Genomic DNA, 12,635 nt, shown 5'->3' with positions numbered 1-12,635 from the left:
ACCCATCCCTCAAGTGGATATCATTCCAGGGCGCCTCTCTGAGTCGGAATGGATCTCCCTGGTCACCATGGAGGAAGGAGAGGATGGAGTGGGAGATATCCTGGCAGGGATGATAAACCAAGTGATGGACGAGTGCTATAAAGTGTACCTGGCTCGGCAGGTGAGCATGCCAGGCCGCGGCTTTCCATGGAATCTAAGTGGTAGATGGTACAGCTCTCTTTGGTCCCAGCTTTGGGCTCAGGGCAGGACTGTTCCTTACAGGCTACTCTCCAGGGCTTTGTTCCGGCTACTTCTGAATGGCCCCAGCCGCAGGGCCATTCTTCTGCGTTCATTCTGTAGGGAGCCACTGAGAAAACTGGCTGTGTGAAACCAAGCCCTATGGTAACAGATGGAAGGGTTCAGGGAAAGGTATTGGTCCAGAGGGACCAGGCCATCTGACCCGGAGCGGCTCTATGCTGCTGCTTGCTTCATGGAGAGGAAGGAAAGCAGGGCAGGGATCCAGGACGGATCCTTCCTGTGGCCACTAGAAATGGAGCTTCTGGAGGGGATGGGGCAAGAGGTTCCTGTTGCAGTGGCCTCTGTATGACCCTGCCTTGGCTGCCCAGCTCCTTGCTCGAAGCTGGATTTGTGTCCCTCTCCCTCAGGCTGAGAGCTCCTGGAACCCCAGGGGAAATCTCTTTGCTTACACAGAAGTCTTCATGCTCCCATCCACCGGCTCCCAGGCTGAGTACACCCCGAGTCACACTCAGCTCCTGCCCTCAGCCATTAGGCACTCAGATACCATGGTGATGGGTATGGTCTGATACCCCAAATAGAATGGGCATCTCCCTCCTGGCCTTCAACTCTCCTCTCAGCTCCATTATGGAGATAGTAGCCTCTGCTCTCCAGGGGTGGGACTGCGTCAGTGCTCTGGGGTGCTGAGCTTCGTGCAACATGGATTATTTTACTATCTGCAGATTGCTTAGTTGGAAGGGGTACCCATCCTGACAGTCACCTCCCTGGCCACACGCCTCTCTTCTGACTCAGCACGTGAGCTGCACCAGCTTGGACTACCTTAGATTCAGTGGGCCAAAGTCAGAGGTGGCATGGACAGCAAGGGCACACTGATGGGTGGGGTGTGCCTATGGGAGTTGGGATGGAGTCTTGGTCTCCTGCCTCACTCCTAGCCAAAGTCAGGAAGCAAGTGGGTGGTGCTGGGCTCATTCTGTCTCTGCTCTGCTTTCCCAGTGCATCCCATTCACCGTCAGCCAGGCGCGGGATGCCATCCTGCAGATTGCCGAATGGCGCTTCCTGGCGCGGGATGAGGGGGAGGCCACCGTGGAAGAAGATGCCACCTGGCAGGAGGAGGAGGAGCCAGTGGCCTGTGTCACAGACTCGTGGGCACAGGGCTCAGTTCCTGTTATGCGAACCAGTCTGACCCTGTTACCGCAGGGGAGAGAGGTACTCTAGCACCAGGGCTTACCTTGGGAGCACTGGCTCTGGACCAGTGGGGGGTGGGGGAAGGAAGCAGGCTGCTCCTGAGTGCTTGTCCTGACAGAGGCATTCTGGGCCTGGCAGGGCTCAAGAGACGAGACCTGAAACTGCCTTCAATCCGATTAGTACTCTAGGGCCAGATTCTGCTTGGAGCTCCACCACGGAGGAGTCCATGGAGATACAGGACCAGTCCTGCTGGGCATGAGTCCTGGACTTCAGGCCAGAGAGACAGCCTTGAAAGACAGAATCACGGTCACAGCCTTGTAAGGCCTCCTGACCACCTGCCCCTTTAAGCCATTGCTCACTGGAGAAAGTCCTCCCGGCCTCTTGGGATTAGAGAAGCACAGTCCAGTTCCCCACTCCCATTGGCAGCAGTGGTTTGCTGAGTTCTCTTCGCTGCACCCAGTACTCTGCCCCTCAGAGTGCAAGAAGCTGTAGGAGAGTCTGGCTTAGACTCTGGTGGAGCTGTGCCCCATGCAGCTACTAGCCAGGATGCCGGGCCTTGTCTCACCTATTCAGTGCCTTGGAGCAGAGGTGTGAGGGTCCCTCCTGAGGATCTCTGCCTAGAGAGGGAGGACGTCTGTGTGGCTAAGGCGTTGGATTTGGACTTCGGAGATCCCTGTTCTGCCACAAGCTGCCTGGGTGGCCTTGGGTGAATCACCTAATCTCTCTGGACGTCTTTTCCCATCTGTACAATGGGGCTAGAGCTTCCATACGGTGCCCACCGGGGTGTTGGGAGGACAAGTGCCCTGACACTGTGAGGCTTGGAACCTACAGGGATGAATGCCATGGAAAAACCATCAGCCCATCCCCCAGCTTCCAGGAAACTAGGGTGCCCTTGCAGCCTGTGGATCCTGCAAGTGCCTTCTTCAGTAGGGAGCTGCCTGCAGAGACAACCTGTCTCGGCATGTGATGCTTCACCTTGAGCCAAACAGCCTCTGAGATTTTGTCCATGGATGAGGAGTTCCAGCCACCCCCTCTCTACCAAGCCAGTCAATAAGCGTGTCCAGCAATGCTGGGCTTTGTGCTGTGGTCATCTGACCCCTAGAAATTGCACTGGTATGCCTACCCCTCCCATGGATGATAGGCTTTCCCCTTTCCCTTCTCAGTGAGGTAGCTCATCCACTCCCACGAGCCAAGCCAGTGAGGTTCCCACAGACATGCTGAGATTTGGGTGTGCATCAGAGCAGGCGGTGACCCCTTAATGCCCTGCCACCATGGGACAGTCAGTCAACATGGCATGTCTGTATGAGTGTAAATACTTCCTTCCCAGCTCCTGCTGGTCCTACAGCCCTTCCAACAGGTCCCATGTGCCAGAGACCCATTGTCAATAGAGCTTTGAAATGGGGCACTTCCGGGACAGCAGGTAAGAGCGGGTCGGCTCCCGCACACCCAGCGCGCGCTGCAGCCTCCTTAGGCAGGGGCTGTATTCACAGAGCCGAATGCTCCAGCACCGTGTGCTCTGCGTGAGGGAGAGGGTACGGGGGTCTCTGCGGGGAACTGAGACTCTCCGCCGGTGTGAGGTGGGCCGGGCAGCTCGGTATCCTTTGCTGCCTTGTCTCTCCCCCCCACGTTGCGAGCCAGCAAAGGAGCCGACCCGCTCTTACCTGCTGTCGCGGTAGTGCCCCACATTTTCGGGTGCCCTACGCAGCCGCATAAGCTGCATATGCCTAAGGAGGGCCCTATCCCCAGATCATTCATACACAGGCTAGAAATCCCTTTATCCTGGGTCCAGCACTTCCCCCATTTCAGTCTTTGTTCCTCAGGTGTTTCAAGGAGTCGTCTTGTGAAGAACCCCAGATGATGTCACTCCCTGCCTTATATAGATTTAGCATATGGCGGGACCCTTTGTTTCCAAGCTTGGTTAGCAGACCAGTCTGTGGAAAAACACTGACATCCCAAGGTGCAGACCAGCGTCATGTGGCCTGGTCACGTGTCCTTGTAGAGTCATAGCAGCCATTACTTACAGGCTGTCTGTAGCATTCTCAGGAACACTCCCAAGATGGGGCATAACCTTCTCCTAAGGCCTATTGTTTTTCCTAATGACCCATTACCCTGAATAGGCCCTGCCCCACCCGCTGTCTAGACTGAAAGCATCTTGTCTAGTGGGCATTACCCAGGTGTAACTACATTTGAAGTACAGACACATAGTCAGTATTTATAACTTCAGGTACAAAAATGATTCATGCATACAAATAGGATAATCATATTCAGGCAATCTTAACCTTTTTGTGACATCCTACATGATCTGTCTTGCGTAATATGCATCATAATTATGCCATAATCCTATTGTACTGATACCACTATGAAGAATATGGGCTGCAGTGTTGCAGGATGCTGATGTGTTAGAAAGGAACAGGAATGATCCAGGGCCCAGCTCATTCCCATTTGTTGCTGCGTGCACTGAAAGGGATTTGTTTGCTGTCGGATCTTGCGACAGTCGCAGGATGTCTCACGGTGGAACATCTCTTGGAGCTGCTTGGGCAGGAGGGGTATAGAGGAGGTTCAGGGTGAACAGCAGAGTCAGTTCAGCCCTTCATTCTGCCAAGGCTGTCCACTGGGAGAGGCGCGGGAGGAGTGATGTGCCAGCATGACCTCACCAACCAGCTCCCTCTCTGACACTGAAGACCTTGACCCCAAACACCCCCTGCACTATGGCCTGGCTCTTGCCTTCCACCCATTTGCTGGGGTATGAAGAAATGGCCTTCAGGCCCTGCTACTGAGTGGGCAACAGCTTGTCCTGGGTGTGGTGGCCACTCTGGTGTGTGAAGCTGAGGCTTTCTCTTTACATTAATGGCTATTTCCAACAGGTGTTTTTGGACAAACTCCCCAAGGAAACACTTTCCCATGAGGAGACGCGGTTCTACACAGGATCCCCCGAGGTGCCAGCAGGCACCCTGTCCGAACAGCCTTCTCAGGAGGAGGGGGTCAAGTCTGCAAAGTCATCCAGGCCCCAGAATCTGCTTTCCCAGCCAGCCCCAGCCCCAGCCCCACCCCCTTTGCCTAAGACCAGAAAAGCATACAGGCCCCATCGAGGACTGCTGCACTCAGCCAGCCTTAAGAGCATGGCCAGGCCCCTACAGGAGACTGAGAAGGAGCTGCTCCGGCAGCAGCTCTCACAGACCCTGCCTGAGGAATCACCACAGGAGGATCTTTGCAGCCTTCACCAGCTCCTGCCCATGTCCTGCAGCAACCTGCTGAAGATCCAGATGGGCAGGCCCCCCAAGATCAAGGATGTGATGTACAATGAGTTTGGTACAGTCATCGCCATGCCCAAGCTGGACCCAGCCCGTCTACCCAAGTGCTGGATCAAGCCCCAGGTGGAGGTGCTGGATCCAGATGTTGAGGCCAAGCGGCAGGAAGTTCTCAAAACGGTCTCCGGGCGTGGCCAGAGGAGTACGAAGTCCCATCGCCATGCAGCCCAAGGGCCAGGGGTGGGAGAGCTCATTAGCACTAAGCTGCTCCAGGACACGGGGCCCATGCGGAGTGGTGGGCTGGCCCAGGCTTTCTGTCAGAGCCACGCAGACAAGAGAGCACAGCATTTGCCTTCCAAAGGGAAAAGCCTTGAACCCAGCAGCCATGTCTACTGGAAGCCCAGCAACCTGCTGGACTCTATTGAGCTGGCCCCAGGAGTGGCAATCAGGGACAGCAGCAGTGTGAAGTGTGGGCCCCACCATGGTGCACTCTATGAAGAGGGAGGGGAAGGGGTCTTCCAAAGAAAGCTCAGGCCCATCTGCCCCAGAGTGCCCCTGCCTGCCGTTGCTGTGGAGCAGCTCATCTGTGATCACATGCCCCAGGTCCAGCCAGCAGCTCTGCTCACATCCCTCATGTCATCGGGGCCAGAGCACTTGTAAGTGCAGCATGCTCCCTGCCCTCCCCTCTGGGACTGGGCTGGTGTGCCGTACCATCGCACGGCCTGTTACAGAACCCCAGCCTCTCCAGCCAGTGTGGTGTGCAGGGGTGTCTCGCTGCGTGGCTGTGGTAACCTGCTGGTGCGTGTGACGAGGGACCTGCCTGTGCTGACCTCCTCATCTTCCCTGGCTCTTGGTAACAATAAATCCCAAGCACCCACAGCATGATTCACTTGCCTGCTTTGGTTTCACCTCCCTGCAGACCAGCCCCCTCTGACCCAGGAGACCCCGCAGCGTCCGGGGGGACAGCCTGGGCCCAAGACTACAGGCCCCCTGGATGCTATTAATTTACCTGCTATAACCTCGCCCAGCTGCAGCAGGGATGATTGCTTAATGAAATGTTCCTCCTCTCTCTTTTCTCAGAGGGTCTCCATAGCCCAGTTAGCAATAGTCCCAACCCGTGGTCTGTCTGTCCATCACTGTGGTCCCTGAGCAACTAGCTGTGTGGGTGGGAGTGGAGGAGGGACTGGAGGTTGCGGGCAGGAATTCAGTTCGCTTCACTGGTTACCATGCCCACCCATGGCAAAGCACATTGTATCATACCGTTCGCAGGGCATCCTCCACGCAGTGTACAGAACTCCGCTGTGGGCAAGCTGTGGCTGCAACCTGCAAGAGGTCAAAGTCAGAAAATTCAAAGCTGTGCTTCCTCATGGGCATGCCTAGGTCCTGGGAGTCTATACCAGGGTTGGGAAGAGTAACTCTCCCTAGCCTGGGGCCCTGGCCGCCCTGGGGCATGGGGTGGATTCGAAAGAGGTTACAAGATGGTTAAGGAGGAGCCTGGTGCTTCATGTTGCAGAATGCAGAGTGAAGGCTGCAGGAGTTTGTGTTTCATAGATTTTTAAGGCCAGAAGGGACAGTTCCGATCATCGTCTGACCTCCGGCATAGCACAGGCCACTGGATTTCACCCAGTGATTCCTGCATCACACCTGTAACTCATGGGTTAGCTAAAGCAGACCTTTTAGAAAGAGCCATCCAATCTTGATTTAAAGACTTAGTGGTGGAGAATCCACCACATCTGTACGGAAGTTGTTCCAATGGTTAATTACCCTCAGTGTAACAAATATGTGCCTCGTTTCTACTCTGAATTTGTCTAGCTTCAGCTTGCAACCATTGGATCTTTTTCTACCTTTGTCTGCTATGTTATAGAGTCTCCTGGTATCAGAAATCTCCTCCCCATGTAAGTAATGCTTGGCTATGATCAAGTCTCCTTTTAACAATCTCTTGGGTAAAGTAAATAGATCGAGCTTCTTGAGTCTCTGATTGTGAGGCAGGTTTTCCAGACCTCGGATTTTTCTTGTAGTGCTGTTCTGAACCCTTTCCAATTTGTCCACATCCTTTTAAAAGTGTGGATACCAGAACCGGAGCCAGTATCAGTTAATGGTCCCAAAAATGCCAATATGGTGGTACTAACATCGCACTACCTCGACTCAATAGTCTCCTGCTTATACCCCCACGGATCACGTTTTCTCTGATAGCCACTGCGTTGTTCTGGGAGCACCTGTTGAGCTGGTAATCCATGATGACACCCAGGTCCCTTTCTGAGTCACCGATTTCCAAAATAGAGCCTCCCCATCCATAAGTGGGATCTAGATCTATGACCTTCCATGTAGTTGCATGAAAACAAGGGTAGTTCAAGTGAGTCTGACTTACCATGGTATCTAGATTACTGTGTTGAACTGACCTGTCATTATTTAACAGTCCACCAATTTGTGTGTCATCTTCAAACCTTCCCAGCAACAAGCTTATATTTTCTTCCAGATCATTGATAAAGACCTTGAATAGCAGTGAAGCAAGAACAGATGTCAGTGGCACCCACTAGAAACACTCCTATTAGATCAAAAAGAACAGGAGGACTTGTGGCACGTTAGAGACTAACACATTTATTTGAGCATAAGCTTTCATGAACTACAGCTCACTTCATCGGATGCATCCACTGCACTGGTGGGTGGGTTGGGGAAGGGCCGTGTTGGCTCATTTTAAGTCAGACTCTCTTTGATTTAAAACCATCTGCAGTCACCCTTATCAATCAGAGGCCTTCCCCTTATCTCATTAGTTATTCTTTGGACCAGACTTCCTCCCTACTTTATTCCTTTTGGCCTTATAACTCATTATTTTCATGGCCTTCCTTCTATTTGATAGTAAGAGCCTTTCTTTACCACACTTTAATTCTTTAATGTTATACTTATCTTACATTAGGGGTTTTCATTCCATGTGCTCTGAGCTGCGAACTCAGCTGATGGGAAGAATCCACTTGCATGACTTATCCTCATGGGGTAGTGAGAGCAGAGCGACAAAGTATTTTGTCCTCTTTAATGTCCCTCAATAGTCCATTTGGCATTGATGGACCTTACCTTTTGGGCAGGACATAACACCTTCTGTTGGAGACCAGTACTTCACACTACTTCTCCTGTCTGGTGAGTTACACAGTCACAGAGGCTCACAATACAAATGCTTAAATATCAGCTTGCAATATGGGATACAGATGTTATAAGTGAGGCCCTGTCTACACTGACAAGTTTCTGCACAGGTAAGCAGCTTTCTGCGCTGTATCTCCTGAGGTGTACACACGGCCGTGCCACTGAGTGCACAGAAACTGCGCAGTTGTCGCGCTGTAAAAAACCCACCACGACGAGAGGCGTAGAGCTTTCTGCGCCATGGCTACAGCACTGCGGTACCAGCGTAGACACCCTGCTCGATCACAGCGCTGTGACCGGCCTCCGGGAGGTGTCCCTCAATGCCTGTTCTCGCCTCTGGTCATCTGTTTGAACTCTACTGCCCTGCTTTCAGGTGACCAACCGTCAGCCCCACCTCCTACATTCCTTGGGAATTTTGAAAGTCCCCTTCCTGTTTGCTCGGTGATGCGTGCAGTGGTCTCAGCGCATCTTTCCAGGTGGCCAGGCCTGCTCCACGCACCGGGCAATCCCCCGCTTGGAGCTATGCTGAGCTGCTGGACCTCATCGGCATTTAGGGAGAGGAGGCTGTCCAGCCCCAGCTCTGCTCCCGCCGTAGGAATTATGATCCCTATGGACAGATTTCACGATGTATGACAGAAAGGGGCCATGACCGGGACACACGGCAGTGCAAGGTCAAAGTGAAAGAGCTGCGGAACGCTTACCACAAGGCGCAGGAGCAAAGAGCTAGACGTGATACTCGGCGCCAACCCCACCTCCACTGTGAAGGCCACTGTGGATACTTCGGTGGCTCGCATGACAGTTGAGAGTGGACCGAGGCAGGAGGAGGAAATCTTGGACGAGGATGTGGAGAGGGAGGGGGACCCAAAGGCAGAGGATGACTCGGAGGTCAGAGATACATGCAGCCAGGAGCTCTTTTCTACCCCAGAGGAGGCTAGCCCGTCACAGTAGTAGGATCTTGGCGAAGCGCAAACAGGAGAGGAGGCCCCCCTCACTGCTGATGATTTTCTTTGTTTGACTCTCTCCTCCAGTTGTTGTCTTTTAATAAAATAGTTGTGTTGGTTTGAAAGCGATCTTTATTCTATTAAGTGAAAGCACAGAGAGCCCTGCAAAGCAAGAGACAATTATGTTAAACCCCCTTATTGCATCATGTGCACCAATCACCTCCTAACATTACAAGCACCGCACTCCTGAGCATAGCCACAAAGATTAGTGGCTTTCAGCTTCAAATTGCTGCCTCAAGGCATCCTTGATCCTTATGGCCCGGCACTGGGCCCCTCTAATAGCCCTGGTCTCTGGCTGTTCAAACTCAGCCTCCAGGCACTGAGACTCTGAGGTCCAGCCCTGAGTGAAGCTTTCACTCTTCCCTTCACAAATATTATGGAGTGTACAGCACGTGGCTATAAGCATAGGAATGTTGTACATCGGCCAGGTCCAGCTTCCCATACAGGTAGCGCCAGTGGGCTTTTAAATGGGCAAAAGCATACTCAACAATAATTCTGCACTTGCTCAGCCTGTTGTTGAATCACTCCTTGCTGCTGTCAAGTTGCCTCATGAATGGCTTCATAAGCCATGGCATTAAGGGGTAGGCGGGGTCTCCCAGATCACAATGAGCATTTCAACGTCCCCCTACAGTGATCTTCTGATCTATGGAGAAAGTTCCTGCTTGCAGCTTCTTGAACGGGCCAGTGTTCCGAAAGATGCACCTTTCCGGACCAGCCTGCGTTAATGTCCGTGAAACGCTCATGGTGATCCACAAGCGCCTGGAGAACCACTGAGAAATACCCCTTGTGATGAATGTACTTGGAGCCTAGGTGGTCTGGTGCCAGAACTAGAACATGCATGCCGTCTATCGCCCCTCCGCAGTTGGGGAAGCCCATTTGTGTAAAGCCATCTACAATGTCATGCACGATGCCCACAGTCACGGTCTTTTGGAGCAGGATGCAATTAATGGCCCTGCACACTTCCATCAACACAAGTCCAACTTGACTTTCCAATTCCAAACTGTTTAGCGACCAATCGGCAGCAGTCTGGAGTAGCCAGCTTCCACAGTGCAGTCGCCATGCGCTTCTCCAACAGCAGGGCAGCTCTCATTCTTGTGTCCCCGCGCCGCAGGGCGGGGGCGAACTCATCACACAGTCCCGTGAATGTGGCTTTCCTCATACGAAAGTTCTGCAGCCACTGCTCATCATCCCAGACGTGCATGACGATGTGATCCCACCACTCAGCACTTGTTCCCCAAGCTGAAAAGCAGCGTTCCACTGTGGTCAGCACCTCCGTGAATGCCACAAGCAACCTCGTGTCGTAGCTACAATGCGTGGCGAGATCAATGTCACACTCCTCTTGCCTTCGTAGTTGAAGGAATTACTCCACTGCCACTTGTGACGTGTTGGTCAGAGCGAGCAGCATCCTGGTCAGCAGCTCGGGATCCGTTCCTGCAGCCCGAAGAGGCAGAGCGCGCAGTACACAGACCATTGGAAGATGGCGCCAAATGCAGATGGAAGCACAGGGATTGCTGAGATGCAAAGCAATGCATCACGGGGCATTGGAACAGGACCCAGCGTGCCCTGCGACCCCCTCTGCCTTCCCACAACTGTTAGCGGCAGAAGAGAAAGAGGTGCTCGGTGAGCTTGACCTCAAGGAATGGCTTATAACAGGGTCTCATGGCAGTGCCGAAATTTACAAAAATATTCTCACTGGTTCAGCTGAACCGCTCCCTAGCTGGGGCAGAGCTCTGGGGGGCTCCCTACACAGCTGCTCTTTGGGGTAGGTAGCAGGGCAAAGTTCCCAATCCCTGTGTGAGCCTCCTAAGGGTGCAGCGGCTGCTCCCAACACTGTTCAAGTTGGAATAACCATTGTGGAGAATCTCTGCTTCTCTTCTTCGGTCTAGGGAGGGAGCTCAGCTCACCGGGGCTGTGAGAGGTGGCAGCCACAAGGCTGTACTGAGTGGGAGCAGGATTTTAGTCCCCAGTGCTGGCAGCAGGGGAGGTCAAGGGTGCAGCCAGCGATGTGACACACATGTTTACACTGCCAGCTCCAGTGACCCAAGACCGACCTCCAACACCATCCTATTGCAGAGATCGTGGGCATGACAGTCACATCCAGAGGCGGGTTAGCCAGAGATCAGTCACCCCAGAAAGCTGCTCTGCTCTGCACCAGCTTTACCTTCCCAAGCGTCAGAGGAGCCCATGGAGTGCATTTCAGTGAGCCACTCTGCAGGAGACAAGGCCTGGATATTGCAGCCCACCGTCCAGGGAAATGGTGGACCAGGCCGGGATGATGTGATGGGGGGGCACAGTCCCCATGCTGGCTGGAAGGGGGTTAATAAGAGCCGGTGGGCTCAATCCGCTTGGCCCTATTACACCTGCGGGGGGCATCAGGCTGGAGGGACCAGTTAAAAGAACTGGGTGAGGGAGTGGCCCTGTAGTGCTAACCCTGTGAAGGAAGGCTGGGCTGGGTTAGGGGCAGGGTCTATCCTGAGACTACTAGACACTGGAGTAGGGTTGCCAACTCTCCCGGATTGGCCAGGAGTCTCCAAGAATCGGCCTGTAGCAAGGCGGTGTGGTGCCCCACCCCTCCCCAGACACCAAAGTGGGCGGAGCCCAGTGGATCCTGTGCCCACCTCCCAGAGGTCAAGGCACAGGACAGGAAGTATAAAAGCCCAACCCCGGAGCTCACTTTGGTGGCAGCTGTTGGAGGGGCCAGATGTCCATGGCCTGGCTTGGCAGAACTCAGCAATCTGCAGCTAACCCAAGGACTGGCCGGATCAGCCAATGCCTGACACCAACCAGTGCATGGAGGAGCCGCCCAGCCTAACCATTGCTGGCCACCCAGAGGAGCTGCCAAGCCTACCCCTTGCCAGCTACCCGGAGGAACCCATGGTGCAGGAACCCTCTGAGGACACCACCCTGACCCAGGTACCCTACGAGGGGGAGTCTGGAAGTAGCCTAGGGGCAGCCGACCCTAGTCTGGCTGCAGCACCGCCAGAGCCCATGTCAGTGTGTTGTGGCCAGGATCCCCACTGATCCAGCAGCGGGTCTTCTGCCCCTGCTAGGGTCCCGGGCTGGGATGCAGGGGAGTGGGTGGGCCTGCATTCCCCTGCCATCCCCCTTGCGGGTGGCCCTCTCCCTGGTCGCTCAAAGCCTGGAGCCTGGGGTTTGCTGGTGAACTATTTGCTCAGTCCCTGCTTAAGGGCCTGAGCCTGTGACTATTTGTTTGCTGTCCGCCCTGACCCAGGGCTGGGGCTGACATTGTACTGCTTGCGGGGCCCTGCCTGAAGGTCTGGGCCATAGACTGGGTATTCCCCAACCCAGCAGAGAGGGTGTAGGGAAGCAGTGTGGTGTCCCACCACCCCGCAGAGGGACAAGCCCCGGCCGAGTCCCCTTACATTGCCTCAATCTCCCCATGACTATTATAGGCAATCTGGGAGATTTTAATAGGCCAAAGTCCAGTTGGCGGAGCAGCGGGGCTAAGGCAGGATCCCTACCTGCCCTGGCTCTACGCGGCTCCGGCATGTCCAGCTCCTACATGCAAGGGTGGCTAGGGGGTCTCCGCGCGCTGCCCTGTGCCCCAACCTGGGCGCCCACTCTGGGAACTGCAGCCAATGGGAGCGGTGTCAGCAAGCAGGGGCTGTGCACAGAGCCAGCTGGCCGCCCCTAAGCCAAGGAGCCCCACGTATCAATTGCTTCCAGGAGCCACTTGGCCAAAGCCCGCACCCTTCACCTCCTGCTGCACCCCAACCTCCTGTCCCTGCCCTGAGCCTCATCCTGCACTCAAACTCCCTCCCAGAACAGATACTGCTCACCCCCTGCCTCAGCCATGAGCCTTTTCCTGCACCCC

At 54.4% G+C, this 12,635-nt stretch overlaps 2 protein-coding genes across 2 annotated transcripts in view; one reads left to right on the top strand and one right to left on the bottom strand.

Annotated features, from left to right (window-relative positions):
* Positions 1-6, bottom strand: part of WBP1 (WW domain binding protein 1) — a 3,223-nt gene extending 3,217 nt beyond the window's left edge. Inside the window, exon 1 of the mRNA XM_073343212.1 lies at positions 3-6. Coding sequence (XP_073199313.1) covers positions 3-6 — 4 coding nt within the window. The remainder of the gene's footprint in view (positions 1-2) is intronic.
* C4H2orf81 (chromosome 4 C2orf81 homolog) lies at positions 7-8,865 on the top strand. Its single transcript, XM_073343129.1, has 3 exons — positions 7-160; positions 1,228-1,440; positions 4,284-8,865. The coding sequence occupies exons 1-3, from the start codon at positions 68-70 to the stop codon at positions 5,325-5,327; spliced, it is 1,350 nt and encodes a 449-aa protein (XP_073199230.1). The 5' UTR covers positions 7-67; the 3' UTR covers positions 5,328-8,865.
* The last annotated feature ends 3,770 nt before the right edge of the window (positions 8,866-12,635 follow it).

The sequence above is a fragment of the Lepidochelys kempii genome, chromosome 4 (assembly GCF_965140265.1).
Source record: "Lepidochelys kempii isolate rLepKem1 chromosome 4, rLepKem1.hap2, whole genome shotgun sequence".
NCBI lineage: Eukaryota > Metazoa > Chordata > Testudines > Cheloniidae > Lepidochelys > Lepidochelys kempii.
Note: the sequence above shows the minus strand (reverse complement) of the source record. Positions and strands in the feature narration are given on the sequence as shown.